Source organism: Jaculus jaculus, chromosome 6, assembly GCF_020740685.1.
Source record: "Jaculus jaculus isolate mJacJac1 chromosome 6, mJacJac1.mat.Y.cur, whole genome shotgun sequence".
Classification (NCBI taxonomy): domain Eukaryota; kingdom Metazoa; phylum Chordata; class Mammalia; order Rodentia; family Dipodidae; genus Jaculus; species Jaculus jaculus.
In genome coordinates this window covers 162,945,790-162,968,757 of record NC_059107.1, presented here as the reverse complement: position 1 = coordinate 162,968,757, position 22,968 = coordinate 162,945,790, and the positions used below count along the sequence as shown (strand labels likewise).

Genomic DNA, 22,968 nt, shown 5'->3' with positions numbered 1-22,968 from the left:
AGAGCCACTGCCACAGCCGGGCATGGTGGCACACACCTTTAATCCCAGCTCTCGGGAGGCAGAGGTAGGAAAATCGCCATGAGTGCGAAGCCACCCTGAGACCACATAGTGAATTCCAGGTCAGCCTGGGCTAGGGTGAGACCCTCCCTCGAAAAAACAAAAAAAAGGAGCCACAGCCACTGGTCCCGGGAGGAGGTCCAGGACAAGCTGCGGAGAAAAAGAAGCACAGAGACCCCATGGGAGAACAAAGGGATGTCTCTGTCTTCAGAAGACAGTGTCTGGAGGCCCAACAAGGCAGCAGTTTCAGCTTGTGTTTCCAGGGGAGAGGATGAGGCCACTACCTGGACACCTGACCTTAGCACACTGAGTGGCACATTTAGGCTGCGGCCATGGTAACATCATTGGTGTTTTGAGCTCAGCCTAGAGGACTAGACCCTCCCTTCTGAGGTGGGCATTTGATAGAAGGTAGGTTAAGTCCTATTTTTCCTGCCCTAGCTAAAAGGACTCTAGGCTTGGGAAGACACACAAATTGGCAGAAATATGACAAACTTTTACAATACATTTGTCTTTTTGGGTAAATATGTGGTGTTTTAGCTCTTTGTGGCTCCTAGAGTCCAGTGTGTAATCAATCCACTGTGGCCAAAGCAGTAACATCTCAAATCCCACCTACCAACAGCACCTAGAGACATGTGGGTCTTGGAGGCAGAAAACATGAGACATTTGCCCCACAAAATTAATGAAATAGCTGGGTGTAGTGGTGCACACCTTTAATCCCAGCACTGTAGGATTGCCGTGAGTTCGAGGCCACCCTGAGATTACAGTGACTCCTAGGTCAGCCAGCTCTAGTCAAAGACCCTACCTCGAGAAAACAACTAAAAGCAATTTGGGGGGGGTGGCGTGTGCCTTTAATCCCAGCAGAGGTAGGAGGATTGCTATGAGTTTGAGGCCACCTGAGACTACATAGTGAATTCCAGGTTAGCCTGGGCTACAGTGTGACCCGTGAAAACAAAACAAACAAAAAACCAATTCGTGAAATAACATACAAGTCACAGGAAGGGGGACCTCTTTGGTCTGGGAGGTGTGTGGGGGGGGGGTCTCCAGTATCGACCTGGGTACCTCTCGCTGTTCTTGGGAGAAAGTGACCAGACGCATCAAATGCACCTTAATTAGTCTCACAACTGGAGCCACGGAGCTCGTGTGTGGCTTGAAGGGAAGCCCTATCACTGAGCAGCTTCGGCAGGAAAGGAGAGGCTGCAACACAGACAGGACAAGGCTCCTCAGCCCAGCGGTCCAGGTAGGGACTGCCTCCTCTCTCACATCACATGCTGCTGCTGTCCTGTAGATGGACACTGGACTCCAGCAGAGCCCAGCCACACGAGGGCGGGAAGGCGCTGGTGAGCAAAGCCCGGCAGAGGGCAGCAGGCCAGGAGCTCAGTGCAGTCCCAGACTGAGCGGAGTCTGCCCAGGCACAGCTTGCACTCATCATGGACAAGTTGAGTTTAATGACTTTCCTAGAAGGTAGCACGCAGCAGCTCTGCACCTCCCTGCATCCTCGGGAAAATGCAGGCGGCCATGCTAGACAGCAAGCATTTGCTGAAGAAACTCAATCCTGCACTTTGGGCTTTTTTTTTTCCTCCCTTGTGCAAGGAGGATGCAAACTGTTTTATGGCAGCAATGCCTGGGATTCCAGAACTGTGAACTGCCCACTGGAGATGGGTGTGCTGTGATCCCTCTGGGTTCTCTGCATAAGCCTGCCAGGAACCGTCTTCAGACTGCTTGCGGAAACAGGTCAACTCCAGCTCACTAACTCAACTGTGGACGGAGGGAAGGAAGCCCCAGACTGAGGCAGGAACACGAGACGGAGACAAGTAGCTTCTGTCTTCTATGAAAGTTCTGAGTGTTTCTTCACAGAGTAAGAGGTATGCAGATCTTCAGAAATGAGGCTTCAAGCAAGGCACTACCAGTCCAGTGATCTTGGTTCCCAGTTTCCCACAACCTCCATAGGGTGTGTCTCTTAGAGGCACCCAGGGAACCATTACGGGCTCAGTCCCTCAATGCCAGATTTGGGCAGATCCTTCCTCACAGCTCCTATACATTCCTTTCTGCTCTGCTCTCCAGCCTCCCAGAGCTTCTTCAAGGTGTGGTTCCTTGGACCAATGCACCAGAACCAGCTGGGTGTACTTTTGATTTTTAAAGATATTTTATTTATTTGAAAGCAAGAAAGAGAGGGGAATGGGCTTGCCAGGGCCTCCAGCCACTGCAAACAAACTCCAGAGGCATGCATCCCCTTGTGCATCTGGCTTATGTGGGTCTGGAGAGTAGAACTGGGATACTTTGGCTTTACGGGCAAATGCCTTGATGGCTTAGCCCCACTCTCCAGCCCTGGGTGTACATTTTAACAATGCAGGTTCCTAGGCCTGACCTGATGAGGAATGGGCCAGGGACCTGCGGTTATACTAATTTTATTCACCCTAAATTTTTATAGGATTGGTGTTGGGAGGCTGGGGAGGTGGCTCAGTAGATCAAGCACTGGCAAGCAAGCTTGAGGATCCGAGTCTGGATGCCCAAGACCCATGTAAAAGCTGGACCCAGCAGTGTGAGTGTCCACAATCCCAACACTGCTGTAGGAAGATGGCAGGTGGAGATAGGGTGATGCCCAGAGTTTGCAGGCCAGCTAGCCTGGTAAATGCAGAAGCCAACAAGAGATCCTGGCTTGAACAGGATGGAGACTGACACCTGAGATTATCCTCTGACCTCCACACAATGCTTGGCATGCATCTGCACTCACCCAAACGTGCACATACAACACATGTGCACTCTCTCACACATACACAAGATTTAAAAATGAAGACTGAATAATGTCTTGATTAGAGTGATGAAAACAGCTAGGCACATGTGAAAAATCAAGCTTAAAAATTCAAGTATTGGGCTGGAGAGATGGCTTAGTGGTTAAGGTGCTAACCTATGAAGCCTAAGGACCCAGGTTCAATTCTCCAGGTCCCACATAAGCCAGATGTACATAGTGGAGCATGTGTCTGGAGTTCATTTGCAGTGGCTACAGGCCCTTGCGTGCCCATTCATTCTCTATGCCCAGCTTCCTCTGTCTCTAATAAATCACCCATGCAAAACTGGGCATGGTCTAGCTAAATGAACTACAGGTTTAGCAAGAGACCCTGTCTCTGTCTCAAAATAAATAAATAAATAAACTGAAGAATGACTGATGAAAACACCTGACATTAACTTTTACAGCCCCCTCCCTGCACCCACACGCATGCATGTCCACCACACACAAAATTAAAGATGCTTTAATCCTCTAGGACACATTCTAACTTAATAATTTAATTTAAATCTAGAACATTTAACTTTCCAAACAAATTTGTTTAAAATAGTCTCTAGCTGTTTCACATACAAAATTTTACAGTTGAAACAAAGTTCTTAGTGCTGTACTCCAGCCCACTGGAAAGGCGGGGCGGGGTGTCCCTAGAGGTGAGACCCTCAGGCACACACTGCAAACATCCCCAGCTCTAGCCTACCATTTCAGGCACAGGAAGTACAGTTGGATCTTCTCTTGCCCTACCAACCAAATACAATTTCTTCTGAAGTTTGTGTCTCAGAGTCAAAAGCCACATTGGTGGTTTAAAAACAAAGCAAAGGGCCCTGTGCTGCTCAGAACTTGAGAAGTGGCGAGTCCAGGTTTTCTTTATCAGCCTCGGGGCTCAGCTGGATCAGAGGGGAACCAAGGTCAATCAGCTGCAAGAGAGGAGAGGGAAAAGAATGAGCACAGCTGCCTGTGCCTGTCACCACACGTGTCCCACACCAGTGACCTGCAAGCCAATCCCATTTGAGGCAGAACTGCTGCCTCCAGAAAGCATCTCAGCTGGCAGAATCCATCAGTGGCCGTAGGTGACCTTTGAGAAGCTGAGGCTACCAGAGATGAGTCACCCTTAGGAGCCCAAGCGGCACCCCTCCAGCGCAAATCTCCCACGGCTTCTCACCTGCCCCAGCTTCGGGTGCATAGGTTTACCCACACCACTACTATCTGCATCAGGCGTGTTCATCATGAGATCGATCAGGGGCCGGCTGCTGGGTCTTGGAACTATGTTTGTCTCAGGAGTGCTGCCAAAGTCGATGAGAGGGCGGTCAGCCGGGGCTTGGCCTGGCGCTTCGGGAGTGATGGTGAGCTGCTCCAACCCGATGTCTAGAAGAGCCTGGGCAGGGACATGGAGAGAGGACAGTCCAGCACTGAGCCGTCAGCCATGCACCTTGGGAAGTCACACTTTGCCAGTAGTCCTGGGGACTCACAACTTACAACCCAAGGAAGGGCTGGAGTGGAACCCCAGTGGATGCAACCTCCCCTCTGCCCCTCTGGATGGTGCACACCCTGCCCTCAGCTAGACAGAGCTGCAGCCTTGTTCTGATTCCTGCCCTCTGACCCTGCTAGCTCCTCTGGCATATATTTCTGTGGCCTAGAGTCCTGCGCCCTGTCGAGGCTGCTTAAACTACAGGCCCTAGCCTTGCATTAGTGGGTGGCCTCCAGAGCAGTCCTGTGACTCTCCAATTGTGAAATGTAGCCACCCCTGCCTACCTCACTGGGGTGCAGGTCTTCATGAGGCTCTGCTCTGTCCTGAGCTGCTCCCACGGTGGAGCCTTGTGGAAGGGGAAAGTCGCTTTTCTCTGGAGAAAAGCGCAGTGCTTGAGGCACCACTGGTGGAGAGCTCTCGGGTGGGGACAGACTTCGGCCCACCTGCTCAGCACTGGTGCTCCTGCCGCTCTCCTGTGCTGGCTCAGCTCTGGAGGAACAAAGAAAAAGTCCAAGATTTCTCTAAAATGCTACTCTTCCACCTGTGAAGCAGGACGCAGACCGTCTCCCTCTGGGGGAAGCTCCAGTGCAGGCAGAGGGGGAGGGCTCCTGGCCCTGGAGCCAGCTGCCTGCATAGGCCTGATCATGAGGACACCACCTTTCAGACCCTTGTCTGCAATAGGAGGTCCAAATAATTCTAGTCTTCCAGCGCTCAACTTCTACCAGCCTGGTTTCACCTGTGCCCACGTTACCCCTTCTCTTCTCAGCCCAAGTCAGATAAAAGGAGTCAGGTGCATGCGGGGTCTTGCCTGTGTCCATGTGCTGCAGCAGCACAGCTTCTCCAGGCCCAACCGCAGCCCTCGCTCAGGACGACGGGAGCCATCGGCCTGTTCTAATGCCACAGTGCCCCCCCCCCCCCGTGACCTGGGAAGGATGGACCCCAGCCAGGCGCTGGCCAGGCACTAGTCTCACTGTGGGCCTCCCTCTAGACAGGAACCCCAACACCTAGCAGACCCTGAGAACCTGCTGACTCAAAACTCAGATATTTGCTACAATTCACAGAACCTGGCAGTGTGCATAAACTAAGACAGAATGTCTTCTTTTTTGGTTTTTGGTTTTTTTTTCTTTTCAAGGTAGAGTTTTTTGCTCTGGCCCAGGCTGACCTGGAATTCACTGTGGAGTCTCAGGCTGGCCTTGAACTCTGTAGTCCTCCTACCTCTGCCTCCTGAGTGCTGGGATTAAAAGTGTGCGCCACCATGCCCAGCTAATATCTTCTCTTTCACATGTTGTGGATTTTCTAACAACCTAGGAAAAAGAATTCTCTATACACAACAAAACCACAGGCCCACGCTGTCCTGCACTTTTCTGTGGCTTGTTTTCTTCCTTTGGCCTGTTCCCTGGGGCTGCACTCCCCAGCACAGCACCTGATGAGCTTGATACAGATGTATTCCACCTGGTTCCTTACCTCACTGCACATCTTTTCCGGGGCTCCGAAGAAAGTCGCCGAGCAGGCACACACAGAGGGGACACCATCGGTCTGGGCATGGACTGAGGGGTCATCCGCGGAAGGCCAGAGAGGCGCCGGCTGGCAGGCGTGGGCAGGGCTGACATCCGTCTTGCACTCATGGGGGTCCGCATGCTGCCTGGCAAGCCTCGCGAAGTGGGTCCCGATGGGTGTCTTACAGGAGTGCTATGAACAACTCTGCAAAGACGTCAGCGCTGAGAGGAGATGACCTGAACAGGGGGAGTCTCAGGGCCAGCCAATAGGCCAACACTGTGCTAAGTCCAGGTTCAACAGAGGAGCCCAGCCAGGGCATCTAGGTGGTTCTGTTCTCAAGAAGGCGCCACTGTAGTAGAACTTGGGCGGGGGAGTGCGGATTGCTACTGTTCCCTGTGAGACCCTGGCCTGGGCCTCAGGTTCACAGGCACTGCCTTCCCCTAATCCTCAGGTAACAGGGACAACCTATTTCACAGAGGTAAGGCCCATGGAAGGGTCAGAAGAGATGTAAAGAGCTAGTTATGAGTATCTCCAGAGTGCAGAACCCACACCAGCCTGCCTGGGCGGACAAATGGATGACAGCTCTCCCTGTGCTCAGTGTGCAGGGGTTCTGCACTCAGCCTGGTGACAGTCCTTTAGCACAGGCTACCTCATGTGAGCTGTGTGTGTGTGTGCGCGCGTGCAATGGAAGCAGCCTCGACCTCAGGAACTCAGCCTGTATCCCGGGTGTGACCCCACTGCAGACACATCACATCAGTGTTCTCAAAAGGTAAGGAAGGGCTGGGCGTGGTGGCACAGGCCTTTAATTCCAGTACTCAGGAGGCAGAGGTAGGAGGACTGTCATGAGTTCAAGGCAATCCTGAGACTACATACTGGATCCCAGGTCAGCCTAGACAACAGCAAGACCCTACCTCAGCCCCCCTCTCCTGGCCAAAAAAGGGAAGAAAGCGGAGCCTGTCAGTTACCTGCCATCCGAAGGCCACGACTGCAGCCGCTGTGCCTGTGAGAACTTGGGTGTTGCACCGTCTAGAGGCTCACCTAGGACCGAGAGGGCTGCCCATCAGTCAGGACAGGGTCACGTGGACCCTCACCAACTGGGCTTTCTCCACTTTCACAACTTGCCATACAGCTGATGCCACAAAGAACAGACTGAAGGTCCCAGGCACATAAGGAAACCTGTTAGTGCCAAGGGTGCTGGTGGGCACTTGCACCTTGGTGGGACCCCAGCCAAGGCAAAGGCCCAGGTCTGCCCAGCAGCAACAGCCTCTTCACCCTCCACCCTTGTGCCAGTGCCAGCAGGCCTGGGCCCATGTTTTGAAGCAGCTTCATCCCAAGTCACCTTGGCCCATCAGCAAGCACCCTGCACATGCCCACTGAAACAGCGGGATCCCGAACGTGGAGTCCAGGACAGGCCACAAAGCCCGAGTGCCTTCCTCTGCCTGAGTGACGGCATCACCAATGACATCACTCAGGCGCTGTCCTCCAGGTTAAAGCATCTCCTGGTAGATGACTGCTATCTGGGCAAGGCCCAGAAGGAGCAGCACACTAGTCCCTCCTGCACATGGCTTCCAGTAAGCCAGTCTACCAAGAAGCACATTGCCCGTGAGCCAAGAGTTCGCCATACAGACCCTCCAGAGCCAGAATCGTCCTGGACCATGTTGTAGTCTCAGAAGCCATGGGCAGTGTCACCAGAGCCCAACTCCAGCCACCAGAGAAGCCTCTTCTGGGCAGACCCACAAAGCTCATTGCAGAGCTCTGTGCACCTCAGGCCCAGGCTGAGGGTCTTTGGTCTCTACCACCACCCACCTACCCACGCATGTTATGTGTGGCACACTATGGGCAGCTCAGCAAGGGCGCATGTGGGCCAGGGACCTCCAAAGCTGCATGTCCCCCATGGCCTCTCTCAGCCAGCACTGGGTCCATGTAAATGGTGGTGGTTCATGAAAAATAATAGGTACGAGAGACATGGGAGAAGGGAGGAACTGCCTGCCACAGGTGGGACAGTTTCTGAGGAGCCAGCAGGGGCCATCCAGAGAGCAGTAGAGCATGCAGGCAGCGAGGGAAATGTGCTCAGAAGAACCTTGGTCAAAAGCATGGCCAGCCAGGGCACAAAAACGCACAGCTAGCACCTGAGCCACCTCCATACCTGACTTCAAGTGCCCCAAGAACACAAGCAGTAGAAATTCAGAGATTCCTCCTGCAACAGCACAGCCCTGCTGCTGAGCCTCGCCCCCTCCAGCCGTGACCTCTGTGCAGCTGAGCCTCACCCCCTCCAGCCGTGACCTCTGTGCAGCTGAGCCTCACCCCCTCCAGCTGTGACCTCTGTGCAGCTGAGCCTCACCCCCTCCAGCCGTGACCTCTGTGCAGCTGAGCCTCACCCCCCTCCAGCTGTGACCTCCGCGCAGCTGAGCCTCGCCCCCTCCAGCCGTGACCTCTGTGCAGCTGAGCCTCACCCCCCTCCAGCTGTGACCTCTGTGCAGCTGAGCCTCACCCCCTCCAGCCGTGACCTCTGTGCAGCTGAGCCTCACCCCCTCCAGACGTGACCTCCGTGCAGCTGAGCCTCACCCCCTCCAGCCGTGACCTCCGCGCAGCTGAGCCTCACCCCCTCCAGCCGTGACCTCTGTGCAGCTGAGCCTCACCCCCTCGAGCCGTGACCTCTGTGCAGCTGAGCCTCACCCCCTCCAGCCGTGACCTCCGTGCAGCTGAGCCTCACCCCCCTCCAGCTGTGACCTCTGTGCAGCTGAGCCTCACCCCCCTCCAGCCGTGACCTCTGTGCAGCTGAGCCTCACCCCCCTCCAGCCGTGACCTCCATGCAGCTGAGCCTCACCCCCCTCCAGCCGTGACCTCTGTGCAGCTGAGCCTCACCCCCTCCAGCCGTGACCTCCGTGCAGCTGAGCCTCACCCCCTCCAGCCGTGACCTCTGTGCAGCTGAGCCTCACCCCCCTCCAGCTGTGACCTCTGTGCAGCTGAGCCTCACCCCCCTCCAGCCGTGACCTCTGTGCAGCTGAGCCTCACCCCCCTCCAGCCGTGACCTCTGTGCAGCTGAGTCTCACCCCCCTCCAGCTGTTACTTCTCCAGTCAGTTGCTAACCTGGTTCTTTGACTGCAGCCCCTCTGTGAGACTTTGGCTTCACCACTACAATTGCTCTTACTCATCTCCCCAGCCCTGGCCTAAGGAATATTAGGTTACCATCCTAACCTAAGGTCGTAATTCTGACAACATCCCCAATATAACCTGTCATTCTAACGATACCAGTGGTCCTCTTAATGTCATCCTCCTTATTCAACCTAGTCCTGGACATCACATGACTCACCCTACGTAACTACTGGCTGCATAAAACCTCCGAGCTGCTGCCACATGCTGCAAAGCAGGTCGGGCCTACCTCCCCTGGATTTGACTGACTCAGCCTTGGTCTTGGTTCAGACCTGCTATGGATGGAGACTTTTGTGCTCTTTAGTTTTGCATGTTCCTTTTTAAACTTTGTTCCTGTTATGTTTCTGTCAAAGTCCAACACCTAATCGGCCAATGCTGGCCTGAGCCTTCCAGGTGACAGCCAATGTCCATGGGACAGAACTGCACATGCTGCATCTCACAGATTTGTGATCCTATAACCAATACCTGCCTTCTACCTGCTGGTCACTGTGTGCATCTTCTGCTAAGAGCAGGGCAGGGCTGCCTCACTGACTGAGCCCAGGGAACCGACTCTGAGGACCAAAGGATTGGAAAGAGGTCATGTAGAGAGAAGACCCAATATAGAAAATTCAGTGGAACCTCAAGCCTGCAACTGAACAGTGGGCAGCACAGATGTGCAGGGCAAGACTTCAAGAGCAGCAACTGGAGTTTACATCATGCTGGGGGGGGGGGGGCTCACATTCCAAACGGCCCGAGTGGACAGAGCAAGGTGAACATAGGACATGCAGCAGGGACGCCCTGCTAGTGGCAGAGCTAGACTACCCCACACAGCAGCCACTCCAGACTCACAGAGGCCTGGAGTGGAGGAGGTTGGGGGGCAAGCCAAGCTCGGTCCCCAAAACACAATCCAGACATTAAAACATAGAACTGGTAACATCATCCCACAGACCCGAGGCTCAAACTGTGGGCTGGACAAAGACAGGCAGCCCCACCACTCACGACCAAGGTGCTGACATGACAGGGAGGAGAAAGCCCTGCAGTCACGGAGCAGGGACTTGTCCTGCAGGGAATGGCACAGAAGTCCCAAAGGATTTCTATCCAGTACTTACCAATAGAAAACTGGGGAATTTTAAATAGATTTGTAGGAGTGGACACAACGATTGTCTTGGAGTTCAGAGAGGAATCCTGTCTTTTTACGCTTGCAGTTTTATTCAACTGAGAAGATGCTGATGAAATGGAGTCAGGGTCCAGTCTTGAGTCTCCATGCTCCGGGGTCTTGGGTTGGAGGAGGGGAGATGTGCTGGGAGCTTTGGGCTGCTCTGCCATAGGCTGGGCAGCATCAGCCCCCTTAGCTTGTCTGCAGGATGCCCCGGCAGGTGCTGCTGGCAGAGACTGGCGCAGCATGGTGGGTCCTGTTCTGCTTGACTTGCTGATGTTTGACAGGGCCCGTAAGCTGCTCGTGGGAACACCGGAAATTTCACTGGACTTCACTGCAAGAAAAGACTCATGAAGATGCTCACACATCACGTTACCACTAGATGGCAGCCTTGACTAGGCACAGGGAACACAGAGGGGCCTGAATTTAAACAAGTGCACCAAGGGAACCAGACAGAACCAGGAGTTAGTTTCCAGGCCCCAAGTGCTGGGACTGTCCTGTCATAGCACAGGTCTGACGACACAAAGCATCCTTTTGGGTCTTGGAGGTTCACAACTGAAGCCACCCACCTTACTGGAGGGAAAAGGGGACAGTGACAGTATTTTCCTTGCCTAGCCCACAGCCTGAAGAAAGAAAGAACTCATTGTCCGTTGGGGCCAGAAGGCCATAAGAAAACAGTCTACGAAAACGGACAGATTTCTGGTCTGGGAGGGCTCACATGGCCACTCACCTTTGCTTGCCACTGGAGATGAACGCATGTTGGAAGCGAGGCTCAAAGTCGGCCCCGAGGAGGAGGGTTTCTTCATGAGACTGTTGCTGCTGCCCGGTGGTTTTAACAGGGTCTTCTTCAGCCCCATCTTAGAGAAAAGGTTAAAAATAAATAAAGCAAACAAAAGAATCAGCAAAGATCTTATTACCTGCATACTTCTGCAAAAGTGGGGTCTAAAAATAATTTTTAGTAGTACCTATTTTGAATTTATAATAAAAGCTAAGTGATACAGTTGGGGACCTGCCTGGGAGGACGCTGGTGGCTACCGGACGCAGGGACCGTGGAGTCCGTCGTATAAACTGGTACAGTGCTGCACGAAACCTACCACTTCCAACTCCCTCTAGAGGATGGACAATCCTAATGCAACGTGATCACCATCAAGCTGCTAATGACACACAGGGCAGCGTCTCCCTGGACATTCTCAGCCTTGCCCGGAACTCTCTCAAAGCGCAGTCTCCAAGCCTCTGCTCATGGGGTGCGCAGGCAGGGTGGCTGAGATGGACATTTGGGGCTCCAACTCAAACTGCAAATCAATTGCTGCAGGCCTGGCTTTTGTCAGTTTGACAATGAGAGAAAAAAAATGGCCAAACAGAGGCAATCTCCAGGCCTGTGGGGAGCTGCAGACTGCACATCATTCTCATCCTCCACGCAAGTCCCTGGTGGGGAGGGGACACAAGGAGCTCTGCTCAACCCACATTGCCCCAAGCAGCAGAGCCTAGCTCCAACACACTGCCAGGCCTGTTCCTTTGCAGACACTTCTCCAAACTGCCTCTTGTGGACTACTAACACTATTTTAATCAACAGAAGCAACCTCTGCTACAAAGTGCCATCTCGTTCCCACAGATGGCAACCCCTGCAGCCCAGCCAGCTCACCTTATTAGGAACAGGGAGTGACCGCTTGCCTGGGCCTGGCTGCATGCTGCCTGGCAGGCTGGAAGCATCCAGAGGAACGCGGGGCTTGTCTGGGAGCACAGCCCCGTGGGACTCCTTTTCACTCGAGAGGTTCGTTCTTGGAAGGCTAGCTGTGACCTCTTTCTTCAGCTGAAAATGGGAACTTCAATGTGAGGACTGTCAAGCCTAACAAGGTCCAGAATTACACAAGCTTCAAGTCAGTAGCAAGGCCGGCACCACTCTCGTGAGGGGAATACTGCAATCCAGTTTCCCCACCACACACCCGGACATAAGATGACTGCAGACGTGGCCTCCCTACTAGCAGCGTCACATGACTGGGTGGCGCACAGGAGAAAGCGCTAAAGCTTAAGGGTGAAGATGGGGAAGCCAGTTCCAGCTACTCTAAGAGCTGCACAGGAAGACTGGCTCCCTGTACGGGCACCCCTGACTCAAGTGCTGCCCTTCAAGAGGTCTTGGGCCAATGCTGAGAACAGCACTCTGACCTACAGAGTCAAAGAACATGGGCCCTGGCCTATGTAGGGACAAGTGAATCCATGGGAACTGCTCCATGCTCGGAAGCAGCAGCACTGGCCACCCTCTTGAAGGCACGCTCGGTGGTGGTAGCACGTTGCTATGGATACATCCACTGCCACAGGGGCATTCCCCTTAGAGCCCATGGCTGTTAGCAGTTACTCCCCACCGCCAACCTCCTCAGCCCTGTAGCCCATTGTCGTTTCACTAAGCACCACCCAATTCCTGATCTTTCACACCTGGCGCGTTTTCAAAGGCCATGGTGTATGCGTTTGTATTCATATTGGGATTCTTTTTACTAAAAGTATCCCAGTACTTGGATTATGACCCATCTCATTACCTAACCGTCAGTGGATGGATCGAGGGTTGGTGCATTTTGGCAGCTGTGAAACACGGCTGGCAGATGTGCTCTGAATTCACATGGGCCACGCACACAAATCCTGCCTGGTATCCTGCAGAGGCTGTACCCACAAACCATGCCCTACAGCCACATGTAGTCCACAAACACATCCTACCCATACGTACCTCATACACACATCCTCTCCACATCCACTTGCACTGCACACACATCCCACCCTGACCATTCTGGTCCTTCGGAGAGGCTGTACAGATGGGCATCCTGCAGTGAACTCACCCTCTCCATGACTGACAGGGCAGAGGTGCAGGGAGAGTGCCACCCTCGCTTACCTGGTATTCTACACCCCCACCCACCACAGCAGGCAAAAGCCATCTCACATGTGCCCTCCTGCACACCCTCAGCCCCAAGCCTCCAGGACCCTCAGTGACTGTAAACATGTCATCTGCCAATTCCCAGACAGCTCGCCCCTCTTAATGCCTGGGCAGAAAGTGTAAACTAAGTTACAAACACAGAGGATGACGGGTGTCATCTGAGAGAGCTATGGGGGGAGGGTGCTCATCAAAGCCAACAAATGCCTACTAGGTGACACTTCAGCCCCACTTTAAGGAGCCCCCCAAGCTGCAACAGAGTGTACTAGGAGACACTTATAAGTCCCAGCCCAAGCCCACCCTGGCTGGCTTCCCACCGCTACTCCATCCACTGTCCCAGTCCGGAGCTGGAGTCAGCAGAGCAGCTCCATGCCCTCTGTCACCCACAAGGCCTCCATGGCAGGGCATGGAACGAGGCAGGGAGCCTGTGTCCTCAGCAAAGCGTGAGCTACGTTCTTTTGTCTACCTTCTCCAAGGACGGGGGAGGGCGTCTTCCTCTGACAGCCAAAGTTCGGGGTGGCTGCAGCTTACTGGTGACCCTCTTTGGAGGCCCAGCCTGGTTCAGAAGGTGGGAGGCACTTGGCTGCGCTGGCAAAGGCTGAGAGGTGCACGTTGGTCTCTGGGTCCTCTGTGTTGGGGCAGAGGTGCTGGGTAGGGCCGAGGACAAAGCTGAAGAAGGAGGTGCCCCTGAGGGAGGCAAAAGCGGCAGTGTTGTCAGTGAGCTCTCTGACACACAGAACGTCTCTCTTTTAAGTGAGGTGGGACTTTTCGCCACTTTCTGTTCTTCTTCAAAGAGATGTATTTTTAATTTTGACTCCTGCACAAATCTCTCCACATCTTGGCTCTGAGGCTCAGCAGGCCTGGCAGCCTGGGCTGCCTCTCTGCGGCCAAGGCTCTCTATCTGTAAGGCCAGCAAGTGGGCTTCTCTGTACACCTCCACGAACTTCTCCCCAGTGAGGGGGCTCCAGGTACCCGGGCTGCCTGAGGCTGGCCCAGGAGGCTGCTCGGGAGTCCGATTACTTAAGCTGGCAGCAATGCACCTCTCTTTATGGCCAACAGGTCCAAAAAAGACTTCGTCATCTTCATTTGCGCTGTTTTTGGAGACAAGAGTCAGTATTAGTGATGAGGAGTAACACCAGGGCCCAGTGAAAGGCTTTCCTGACTGACTGTGCCCAGGGCAAGGGAAGAAAATTCATCTGCTTACCTTAAAGACGACAAGGAAAGGTCAAAGTCAAATTTTTCATCAGCCAAAAGAAGAATGTCTGAAGGGTAAAGAGACAAGAACATATTATCAGTCTCTCTAGGTTTCATAGCTATTATGAAATTTCACCTCCAAGTGATCTCGCTTTAGCTATCGTCATAGGGAGCTCTCAGCCAACTCATTTTTTTTTCTGTTTTCTGTAAGTTGCATCAGCTGAACTGGGGCAATACAGCTCAGTAGTTAAAGGCACTTGCTTGCAAAGCCTGCCAGACTGGGCTCCATTCTCCAGTACACATGTAAAGCCAGATACACAAAGTGGTGCATGTGTCTGGAGTTTGTTTTCAGAGGCAACAAGCCCCAGTCCACCCACACTTCTTCGCTCTCCCCTTGCCAATGAATAAGTTAAATTAAATTAACTGCACCAGCCATCCTGAGCTGCTGATCCAGCCCAAGAGCACAGGGCCTCGCCTCGGTGACATAATCTACACACATCCATGCATCATCCAGTGGGCTTCCAAGAGGGCTAGGCCACCCTCAGGCACAGGGCATTTTACAAACTTCGGGGTACCTATGCATCCTTCAACAATGAGTTCAAGGATAACTCAATGTGGCCTGAGGACTGAGAAAGCATCTACAGGCCACCACTGCTAGGAGTCCTTCTCAAGCCACAGATAAGACTGCACTCGGAGCCAGGCTTGCTGATGCGCACTTTTAATCCCAGCACCCCAGAAGCTGAGATAGGAGGACTGCTTCAAGTTCCAGCCTGGGCTAAAGAGGATGTGTCAGGTCAGCCTGGGCTAGAGTGAGATGTATTCTTGATGTCAAAGAATACTAGCTGGGCCAGGTGTGCTTGCTTGAGGTGGGGCCTCTCACTGAACCAGAGCTGCTGGTTATGGTCAGACAGACGTCCCAGCAAGCCCGAATGACTGTGCAGTCTGCACAGGTCTCGTGTTACAGGCACATGTAATCATCATGCCAGGTTTTTGTTGTTTGGGGGCAGGGTCTCACTCTTGCCCAGGCTGACCTGGCATTCACTACATAGCCTCAGGGTGGCCTCAAACTCACCACAGTCCTCCTACCTCTGTTGGGATTAAAGGTGTGCACCAGCACACCTGGCCCCATGCCAGCTTTTTACGTGGATGCTAGGACTCAAACTCTGGCCATTTCAGGCCCTCATGCTTGCACAGCAAGTACTCTTAGCCACTGTGTAGTCTCTTCTGGCTCCTCTACGTTATTTTTTAAGACAGGGACTCTCACTGAACCTGGAGCTCACCAACTCAGCTATATTAGCTCAGCGTTGGCCTAGAAAGCTTTTGCACAGAACAGTGGCTACTACGCACTCTGTTAATGGACCAGAGCTGACAGCAAGTGACTTTTGCTATGGCACACCGGCCCGATGTCAGGCCTAGAAGCGAGAAAATAACTGTAAATCTGTATCACCCCCTTCAAGGTTCAGGGACACCTCAGAACCCATGCGGGATGGAGGAAGGAATTATATGTGGTGGTGCTCTGCTCTCTGTTGCCATCTGGCCATGGAGTCGCTACGATTACCAACACGAGACTCGCACAAGGTCCATGAGGAGCGGGAGGCCCTCTGGGGAGAGGTACGCGGTTTACAGCTGTTGGGTGGGACAGTTTTCTTCGGTAGTGTAGCTGCCTGTTAGTTGATAGTGCTCCTTTCCTGAGCCTACTTCATTCATTTATTACTTTCAGTTTTTTGATGTAGGGTCTTTGAGGTGGGGTCTTGCCCTAGTTCAGGCTGACCTAGAATTCACTATGTAGTCTCAGAGGCCTAGAAATCTTGGCGATCCTCCTTACCTCCGCCTCCTGAGTGCTGGGATTAAAGGCGTGCGCTACCATGCCCAGCTGTGTGTGAGGTTCCCCCGCCCAGGTAGTGTCACTGTAGCCTAGGCTGACCTGGAATTCAGACTGGCCTCAAACTCAGTGATACCCCCACTGTTTTTTAATGTTTATTTGAGAGAGAGGAAATGGACATGCCAATGTCTCCTGCCTCTGAAAACTAACTCCAAACGCTTGCACCACTTTGTGCATCTGGCTTTTCGTGAGTACTGGGGAATCGAACCTAGGCTGTCAGGCTTTGCAAGCAAGAGCCTTTAATCTCGGGGCGACTCTGCGGCCTTCCTTACCTAATTCTCCATCCATGCTCCTACAAGTAACCCTATTCACTGGCCCACCAGGCCAGACTTTCCTAGGATCTGTTGTTGCCCTATTTGAGGCGAACAGACACAGTTTCCCTGGGAGGTCACCCAACACGTCTGCATTCGCGGAAGCCTTACCCTCCTTCGGAGCCGCGTCCATCGCTTCTGCCTGGCTGGCTGAGGGCGCGTCGCAGCCGTCCCCGGCCTCCACGGAGCAGCAGTGGGGAGGTCGCTGCAGGGAGCAAGGACACTAAATGGTGAGTGGGTGTCCGAGACGGGGCCCAGGTTGCTGCGCCCGGGCTCACGGTCACAGCCCGAGCGCTGAAGGCCGGTTCGGGTGGGGCTGGGAGTTGAAAAGGTGCTGCGACGCTCGGCCACGGCAGCGGCCCGCCCGCCCGCCCGCACCCAGCGACGGTAACGGAAGGGCCGCCCGTGGGAGAGGAGCCCGGCCGGGCTCACCCGCGGCCCTGTCGTCCCGGTCCTCGGCCCCGGCTGCAGCCCAGGCGCGCGGCCCTTCCGGCCTGAGACCCCGGGGCGCGCTCACCCGGGGACCCGCCCTGCGCGACCCGCCCTCCCCGGGACCCCAGCTTCTCACCCGGCAGACGGAAAGCCCAAGTCGCCCCTCACCGAGGGTTTAAACACCGCGCCGGGCGCCGCGGACCGTCGATTGGCCGATTTGAATACGGAATCTGCCCCCGGTGCACCCTGGGACTTGTAGTGCGAACACTTACCAGCTAGCCCAGTGCGCACGCGCAGTGCTTCCTCACCGCCCATTGGCTCCGCAAGGAAGTTTACCCCGAGTCTCCGCCCCAGGACACCTTGAGTTCCGGAAGGGTAACGACTAATGTCGTCCCAGGGGCGTCCTACCCCACGCTTACGTTCCGCACGCGGGCTGAGCTCCTCCCGGGTGCGAGGATGCTCCGGCAGCTTGGAAGGAGTTCGTCCTGCCCGTTACGCTGCCCTCTTGCTTGCCCACACGTCTTTCGCGCTGGGAATGCCCGGTGCAGCCTTGAGCCCTCACATCAGGCCTCCCTCTCTTACCTGGTTTCCACCTGGATCCCCTGGTCTTGGACTCTTTAGTTCTAAGCTGCCCTCTTCCTTTTGTGAAAGGCACAATGATGGGGGACATTTTTTCTTGTTTTTGAGCCAGGGTCTCACCCTCGCCCAGGCTGACCCGGAACTCGCTCTGCATCCCAGGCTGGCCTTGAGCTCATGCTAATCCTACCTCAGCCTGTTGGGTGCTGGGCTGAAAGGCCTACACCATTATGCCCGGCTTGCCGTTTTGTTTCTATATTATAAGAGCACATTTGTTCTTCATTTTGTAAGGAGGAGTCTGGACGTATGACTTGGAAATAGCTCAGCATACCCACCACTAATGGTTTGTTGTTCTTCATTAATCCTTGCTTTCGATGTAATCTAGAAGGCACAGGAAGAAAGCAGAGCAGAACTCAGTTGCCTTGTGAAATGTGAACCACCTCTGACTAGAGAGAGACAAATGAGAGAAAAGCAGAATCCTTCCCTATTTCACAGAGACGAGACCTGGAGGCATATGAACCATCTCTGAGACACTTGCTAGGGGGATGATGAACATGGAAGGAAGATCGTTTTTGTTCTGGTTCCCTGTAGCGGGGTTACCTGGCAAAGACAGATCTTCAGGATGGATGTTAATCCACCGTCTTCTCAGATTGCTAGCTCTCTGAACAAAGCACAGCTGGAAGATTTATTTCCTGGTCTCTTTCCTTTGTGAAAGGAGGCCGGAGTTGCTTGCACTTTTGCTCAGCTTATCTAACTGAACAGAGGTAGTGTCACACCCCACGTACTGCACGTTCAAGCAGCCAGGAGCCTCTGGCCACAATAACAAAGCAAGTCAAGGATTTGTTGGTTCAGGGAAGTCCAGGAGTGGGCTGGATTGATGCGGGTTCAAAGGAGGTGGTCGTGTTGAGCCATCTCCTAGCCGCTTCAGGGTCTTGATCACCCTTAGACAGTCTGACTTTTTGGACCCACCACCCCAGGAGCTCCAAGTTTTCAGCCTTCTGTCAGTGGGAGTTGCCAGTTGAGTGTCACATTACAGCCAGGATTGCAAGGGTGAAGCTTCTCTTTCTCAGGAACCAAGGAGGGGAGACAGGCACACCCTGGGTCAAGATGATGGCTCTTCGTTACTGTCCATGTTTGGACGCTGCACCCCTGAAGATTGCCCGCTAGGGCAAGGAAGACTGCCAACACCTGTCTTTGTATCAGCCCATAGTAGGTACTCGGTAAACCGTGCCAGTCGTGAACACCTTGTTGCTCCTTATACCAACTTGTATCTTCATTCCTTTCTTTTTGTTTTAGTCATTGCCATGTCTCTTGCAGATTAATTTCTTCATTCCCTCAGTAGGATTCTGCTTGTTAAAGCATGCATTTGCCAGCTTTTACTGACACCTACTCAGTGCAAGCCACATTCTAGGTGCTGCTGGGGACACACACACTCCCCAACTTGAGATCACAGCAGAGAAGGGCAGGTGCTGAGGGCTGTGGGACAAAGAGAAGGCACAGCCATCAAGCTTGTAGAGGGGGAGGCTGGGATAGAAGGCTTCCTGGAGGAGAAAGCAGGGTTCCTGATTCCTTGGCCAAAATCCTGGGGAGGCTCCCCCTTGGAACATGTCCCTAGCACCTGGATAGAAACAGCACGTTTTGAGGGCCTATGGCAACTACACAATTTCTTCACTTGCTGCCCCACCCACTCCAAGTTCAAGGGGAAGCCCAACTCCCCTGACCCAGCCCAAGCCCAGCACCTAGCAGACGCCCAGAGGTGCCTACAGGAGTTAATAATCAAAGGAACCAATTTGCTTATTTTAATCCTCAGAACCTGCTCGGACTTGATCAAACTGCAGGAACCTAATGAGTTTGGAGGCTTCTGCGCCCTCACAGGAGACCTGCCCCTGAGTCCCTGCCTAATTTTCGTGGGAACTGAAGGAGCCTGAAAGGTGCCTTGGCACGTGGATGTCCCTGCTCAGGCTGACAACGGCATCATCCTCCTGAAATGCATCCTCAGCACAGGTGTGCAAGTACTAAAACGCACTAAAAGGAAGATTGAAGCTGAGCCTGGTGGCACATGCCTTTAATCTCAGCACTCGGGAGACAGAGGCAGGAGGATTTCCATGAGTCCAGGGACACCTGTTGAAGGCCACCCTGAGAGTACACTACATAGTGAATTCCTACCTCAGGGAAAAAAAAAAAAAAAAGGAAGAAAGAAAGAACGTTTTAAAGGCCAGTTTGGTAGAGAAAAACACTGAGATGGATTTATTGGTGGGGGGAAAGGTTTATTAAAGATGGATAATATTGTCATGAAAGCACAGCGGGGTCACGGAAACCAGAGAGGGTTTGCAGGTTCTGAGGAAACAGGAGGCTTCTTGTAACTTTGGGGAGAGGAAGGAAAGCTTTGCTCCACACGACTCAGGTGCTAAGAGCCACAGAGGCACTAGACAGAATCCAGGGCCATAACTCACACGGACCAGTGTTTCCCTGGCAACAGGAGGCAGTTCTGCTGCAGCGGGGTGAGAGAGTGAGGCAGGAAGGCACATGGATCAGAGTCAGCTATAGTTCGAGATGGCCTCAGCTCAGGCAGCAGAGGGCTGTTAAGGTGACTGTGTGTGTTCTAATGGTGGGCCCCAGCGCGGCAGGATTCTTCCCTCCAGAGACAGTAGGAGGTGCTCCGTCTGCACCTTTATCTGTGAGGAGGGCAGCAGGCTGGGGCCCCAGGCAGGTTACGTGCCTTCTCTGGTCCCCTCCCCTGAGAAGTGGGGCAGGAGACCTGTCCGGAGGATAAGGAAAGCCAGGAGAACCGATTTGCCCTGTGTCTGGTGAGGAGGTATTCGGGGCTCAGCCTGACCTCTGCTCTGCCTTCCAGCTCGTGGGTGGCCGGGAAGCGCAGTATGTGTGTCTGGAGGAAACCCCTGCAACTGGCAGCTTGCTTTTCTTCTAAAGCTTAAAAACGTGCTGTCCCTTAGCAAGGACTGAGGACATCTGAGTCATGCTTGAAATTAACTTGGTGCATCTCTATAATCAGCAAGTAGACAGGAGGATCAGAAGTTCAAGGTCATCATTGACTACACAGGGAGCTGAAGGCCAGCCTGGACTAGAGAGTGTGTCCCCCCCAAAAAAAAATTAACTCATGTCCCCTGTGTGAGGGCTTTCTGCTCAAAGCTGAACTTGTCCTCTGACACTCAGACCCCAGCTGTCTCCTAACCCTGTTCTAGCCAGACAACCTGCCTAAGGTACAGAGGGCACTGCTGCAGGCCAAGGACCTGTCAAGGTCACTACATGAGATGGACAGCAGCCGCTTTGCGAATGAGCCGCTCAGTCAGAGGCGAGTTGGGCTTCAAGGCATCACGTTCCATCAGAAGGCTCCTGTGGAAATACACAGTTTCTGTTAAGTAACCTTCTAGAGGTACTTGGCCCTGCTGGCAGGAGCAGAACCAGGGCATCCAGCTGGGAGGGCTTTGACTCTGCCTTAGAGACAGAAACCAGACACCCTGTGAGGTTGAAAGATGTGGGCATGCCACGGTGGCCATGTCTGTCTCCAGGAAAGCCATGGCTCAAGACCTCAGAGCTCATTCTCCACAGCCCGAGGCTGAGGACTGGAGGGACAGGAGACACGCTGTGAGGCTCTGGAAAGCAAGTGGAAGCTGGTGTAGGAGAAAACCCAACTTGGGAGAAAGCAAGCACAGGAAGAGTTTGGGGTAAAGGCCCTGCTGTGCTGGGAGTTTGGTGCTGCCTCCCCTAAATTCACACTGACGCCCCATCCTCAAGGTGGTGGTATTAGGAGATGGGGCCTTTTGCATATGGGTTGCACTGGTAAGAAGCAGGGAACATTTGTCCCTGGGTTTCACTGCCAGACCTGCCTTCTCAGGGTGTGGTCACCTGCCCTGCTGGGGATCTGGCCCTCACCTGTCTAGACCTCTGGCTCCTCCTGCAGCTGAGCCTCCAGGAAACCTCTTCTTGGCAGAGGTGGCACTGAGGACTTCAGCAGTGGCAAAGCTCCAGGAGGCCCCTTCCTGGGACACTCGGGACAGATCCCACTACCAGCTCTGCTGCTGTCCTAACTAGGTCCACTGGCTAAGCCCACTGGGTGTGGTGTCCCCCAACACTTCTACGAGGCATCCCTATGCTTTCCAGCCCACTTTACTGCCTCCAGCACAGCATTTTTGGCCTCAGCATATGTGATTATACGGGCATTCCTGCAACGATCTGTTTCACTCACGGGCTCCAGACAACCAGGACCTGCATCTCTCTGCTCACCGCTGCCTCCCATACCCAACACAGGTCAGCAGGCGACTGTGAGCTGAAGCCTAAAGCAGTGTGAGTTCCCACCAGGCAGAACAGGACATAGGGCATCCCAGGCAGAAAGCACAGTCCATGCAAAGGCCCAGGGGCCTGGATGAGCAGGGTGTTTGTTGGCGGTTTGTGTAGTTTGGCATGGCCGAATGGGAAGTGAGGCGGGAAGGCGGGAAGCCGGGCCTGGGGGAGGGGTCCCTTTGCTCAAGAGAAGTCTGCTAACCAAATCCCCAGGTTGCCTCACACTTTCCCAATCTCAAAAGTTGCCAGGCGTGGTGGCGCACGCCTTTAATCCCAGCACTCGGGAGGCAGAGGTAGGAGGATCGCTGTGAGTTCAAGGCCACCCTGAGGCTACAGAGTTAATTCCAGGTCAGCCTGGACCAGAGTGAGACCCTACCTTGAAAAACCAAAAAAAAAAAAAAAAAAAAAAAAAGCAGAGCATGCATCCTGAGGGAGGTGCAAGCCTCAGGTACTCTGCGCACAGGGGACAGTGTGGAGGGGCCTTCCCCCCCCCCCCCCGCACCCAGCTGCTGGAAGGCCGAGGCGCTCACCGGGCCACGTTCCTATGGCTACGCGAACTGCAGTTGAGGGCTGCGTGAATCAGCAGCTGGCTGAAGACATCTCTCTGGGCATTGCTGCCTCCGATCTGGACGAGGCGGTAGCGGACAGGCAGGAGCAGCTCCAGGACGCGGTCAGGGTTCCCATTCTCTGCCTCCACCAGGGCCTGGCACAGGGGCAGCCCGACATCTCGTGCCAACTGGTGCTGGCAGTTCTCCCCTGGGGACCTATCACCAAGACCAAGCCTCAGTGTTCATCGCCACAGAATACATGCACCTGAGTAAAGGACTGAAGGTAAGGCCGGTCACAGCTACATGGGGTCAGAGACGGGAGCTGAAGGCCAGCGTTGGGAGAGGACAGGGCTCTGAACTCAGATGGGGATAGTTCTCGGCTGCCTGCCCTGTCCCTTAGCTTGTGGCCTCACTTTGTCCATCTGGAAGGTGGGTTAACAGCATGGACTTCACCGACAAGGAAGCCTGGCAGCAGGGCAGGCACAGGCTGGGCACCAACAGTCAGAGTTACCATGGCAACTGGAGGTCAAGCCACCTTTGTAAGCTCTAGCAGGCACCATCCTCACACTACAGACAAGGAAGTTGAGGCTCAGAGCAAAGGAGGGCCTTGTCCTGGTCTCAGGGCTTATAAGCACCAGGCACCCCTGACCCGGGGCCTCCCTATATCCCTTTGGAGGAGACTCACGCCCCCCACCCCGGGGACGGAGAGGTGACTCTGTC

The 22,968-nt window shown here is 54.0% G+C and overlaps 2 protein-coding genes across 2 annotated transcripts in view; both read right to left on the bottom strand.

Annotated features, from left to right (window-relative positions):
• Positions 1–3,319: 3,319 nt before the first annotated feature.
• Positions 3,320–17,012, bottom strand: Gtse1 (G2 and S-phase expressed 1). Its single transcript, XM_045153692.1, has 12 exons — positions 16,959–17,012; positions 16,502–16,595; positions 14,208–14,265; positions 13,470–14,094; positions 11,729–11,896; positions 10,817–10,943; positions 10,040–10,420; positions 6,764–6,836; positions 5,766–6,002; positions 4,586–4,790; positions 3,996–4,208; positions 3,320–3,750 (listed from the first exon to the last, which is right to left on the bottom strand). Exons 2-12 carry the CDS (start codon positions 16,521–16,523, stop codon positions 3,667–3,669), a joined length of 2,193 nt encoding a protein of 730 aa, XP_045009627.1. The 5' UTR covers positions 16,524–16,595; positions 16,959–17,012; the 3' UTR covers positions 3,320–3,666.
• A 2,632-nt stretch (positions 17,013–19,644) lies between these two features.
• Ttc38 (tetratricopeptide repeat domain 38) overlaps positions 19,645–22,968 on the bottom strand; it is a 38,122-nt gene continuing 34,798 nt past the window's right edge. The window contains exons 14-15 of the mRNA XM_045152272.1: positions 22,231–22,464; positions 19,645–20,752 (exon numbers count right to left, since the gene is read on the bottom strand). Coding sequence (XP_045008207.1) covers positions 20,662–20,752; positions 22,231–22,464 — 325 coding nt within the window. The 3' untranslated portion in view covers positions 19,645–20,661. The remainder of the gene's footprint in view (positions 20,753–22,230; positions 22,465–22,968) is intronic.

Bases quoted from the DNA above. Each gene is read 5' to 3' on its own strand.
- Gtse1 (XM_045153692.1), bottom strand. From the start codon at position 16,523: ATGGACGCGGCTCCGAAGGAGG. The intron at 10,944-11,728 runs GTGAGCTGGCTG...CTTTTCTCTAAG, and splicing joins CACTCCCTGTTCCTAATAAG to ATGGGGCTGAAGAAGACCCT. The intron at 4,209-4,585 runs GTAGGCAGGGGT...GTCCCTGCCCAG, and splicing joins AAGACCTGCACCCCAGTGAG to GCTCTTCTAGACATCGGGTT.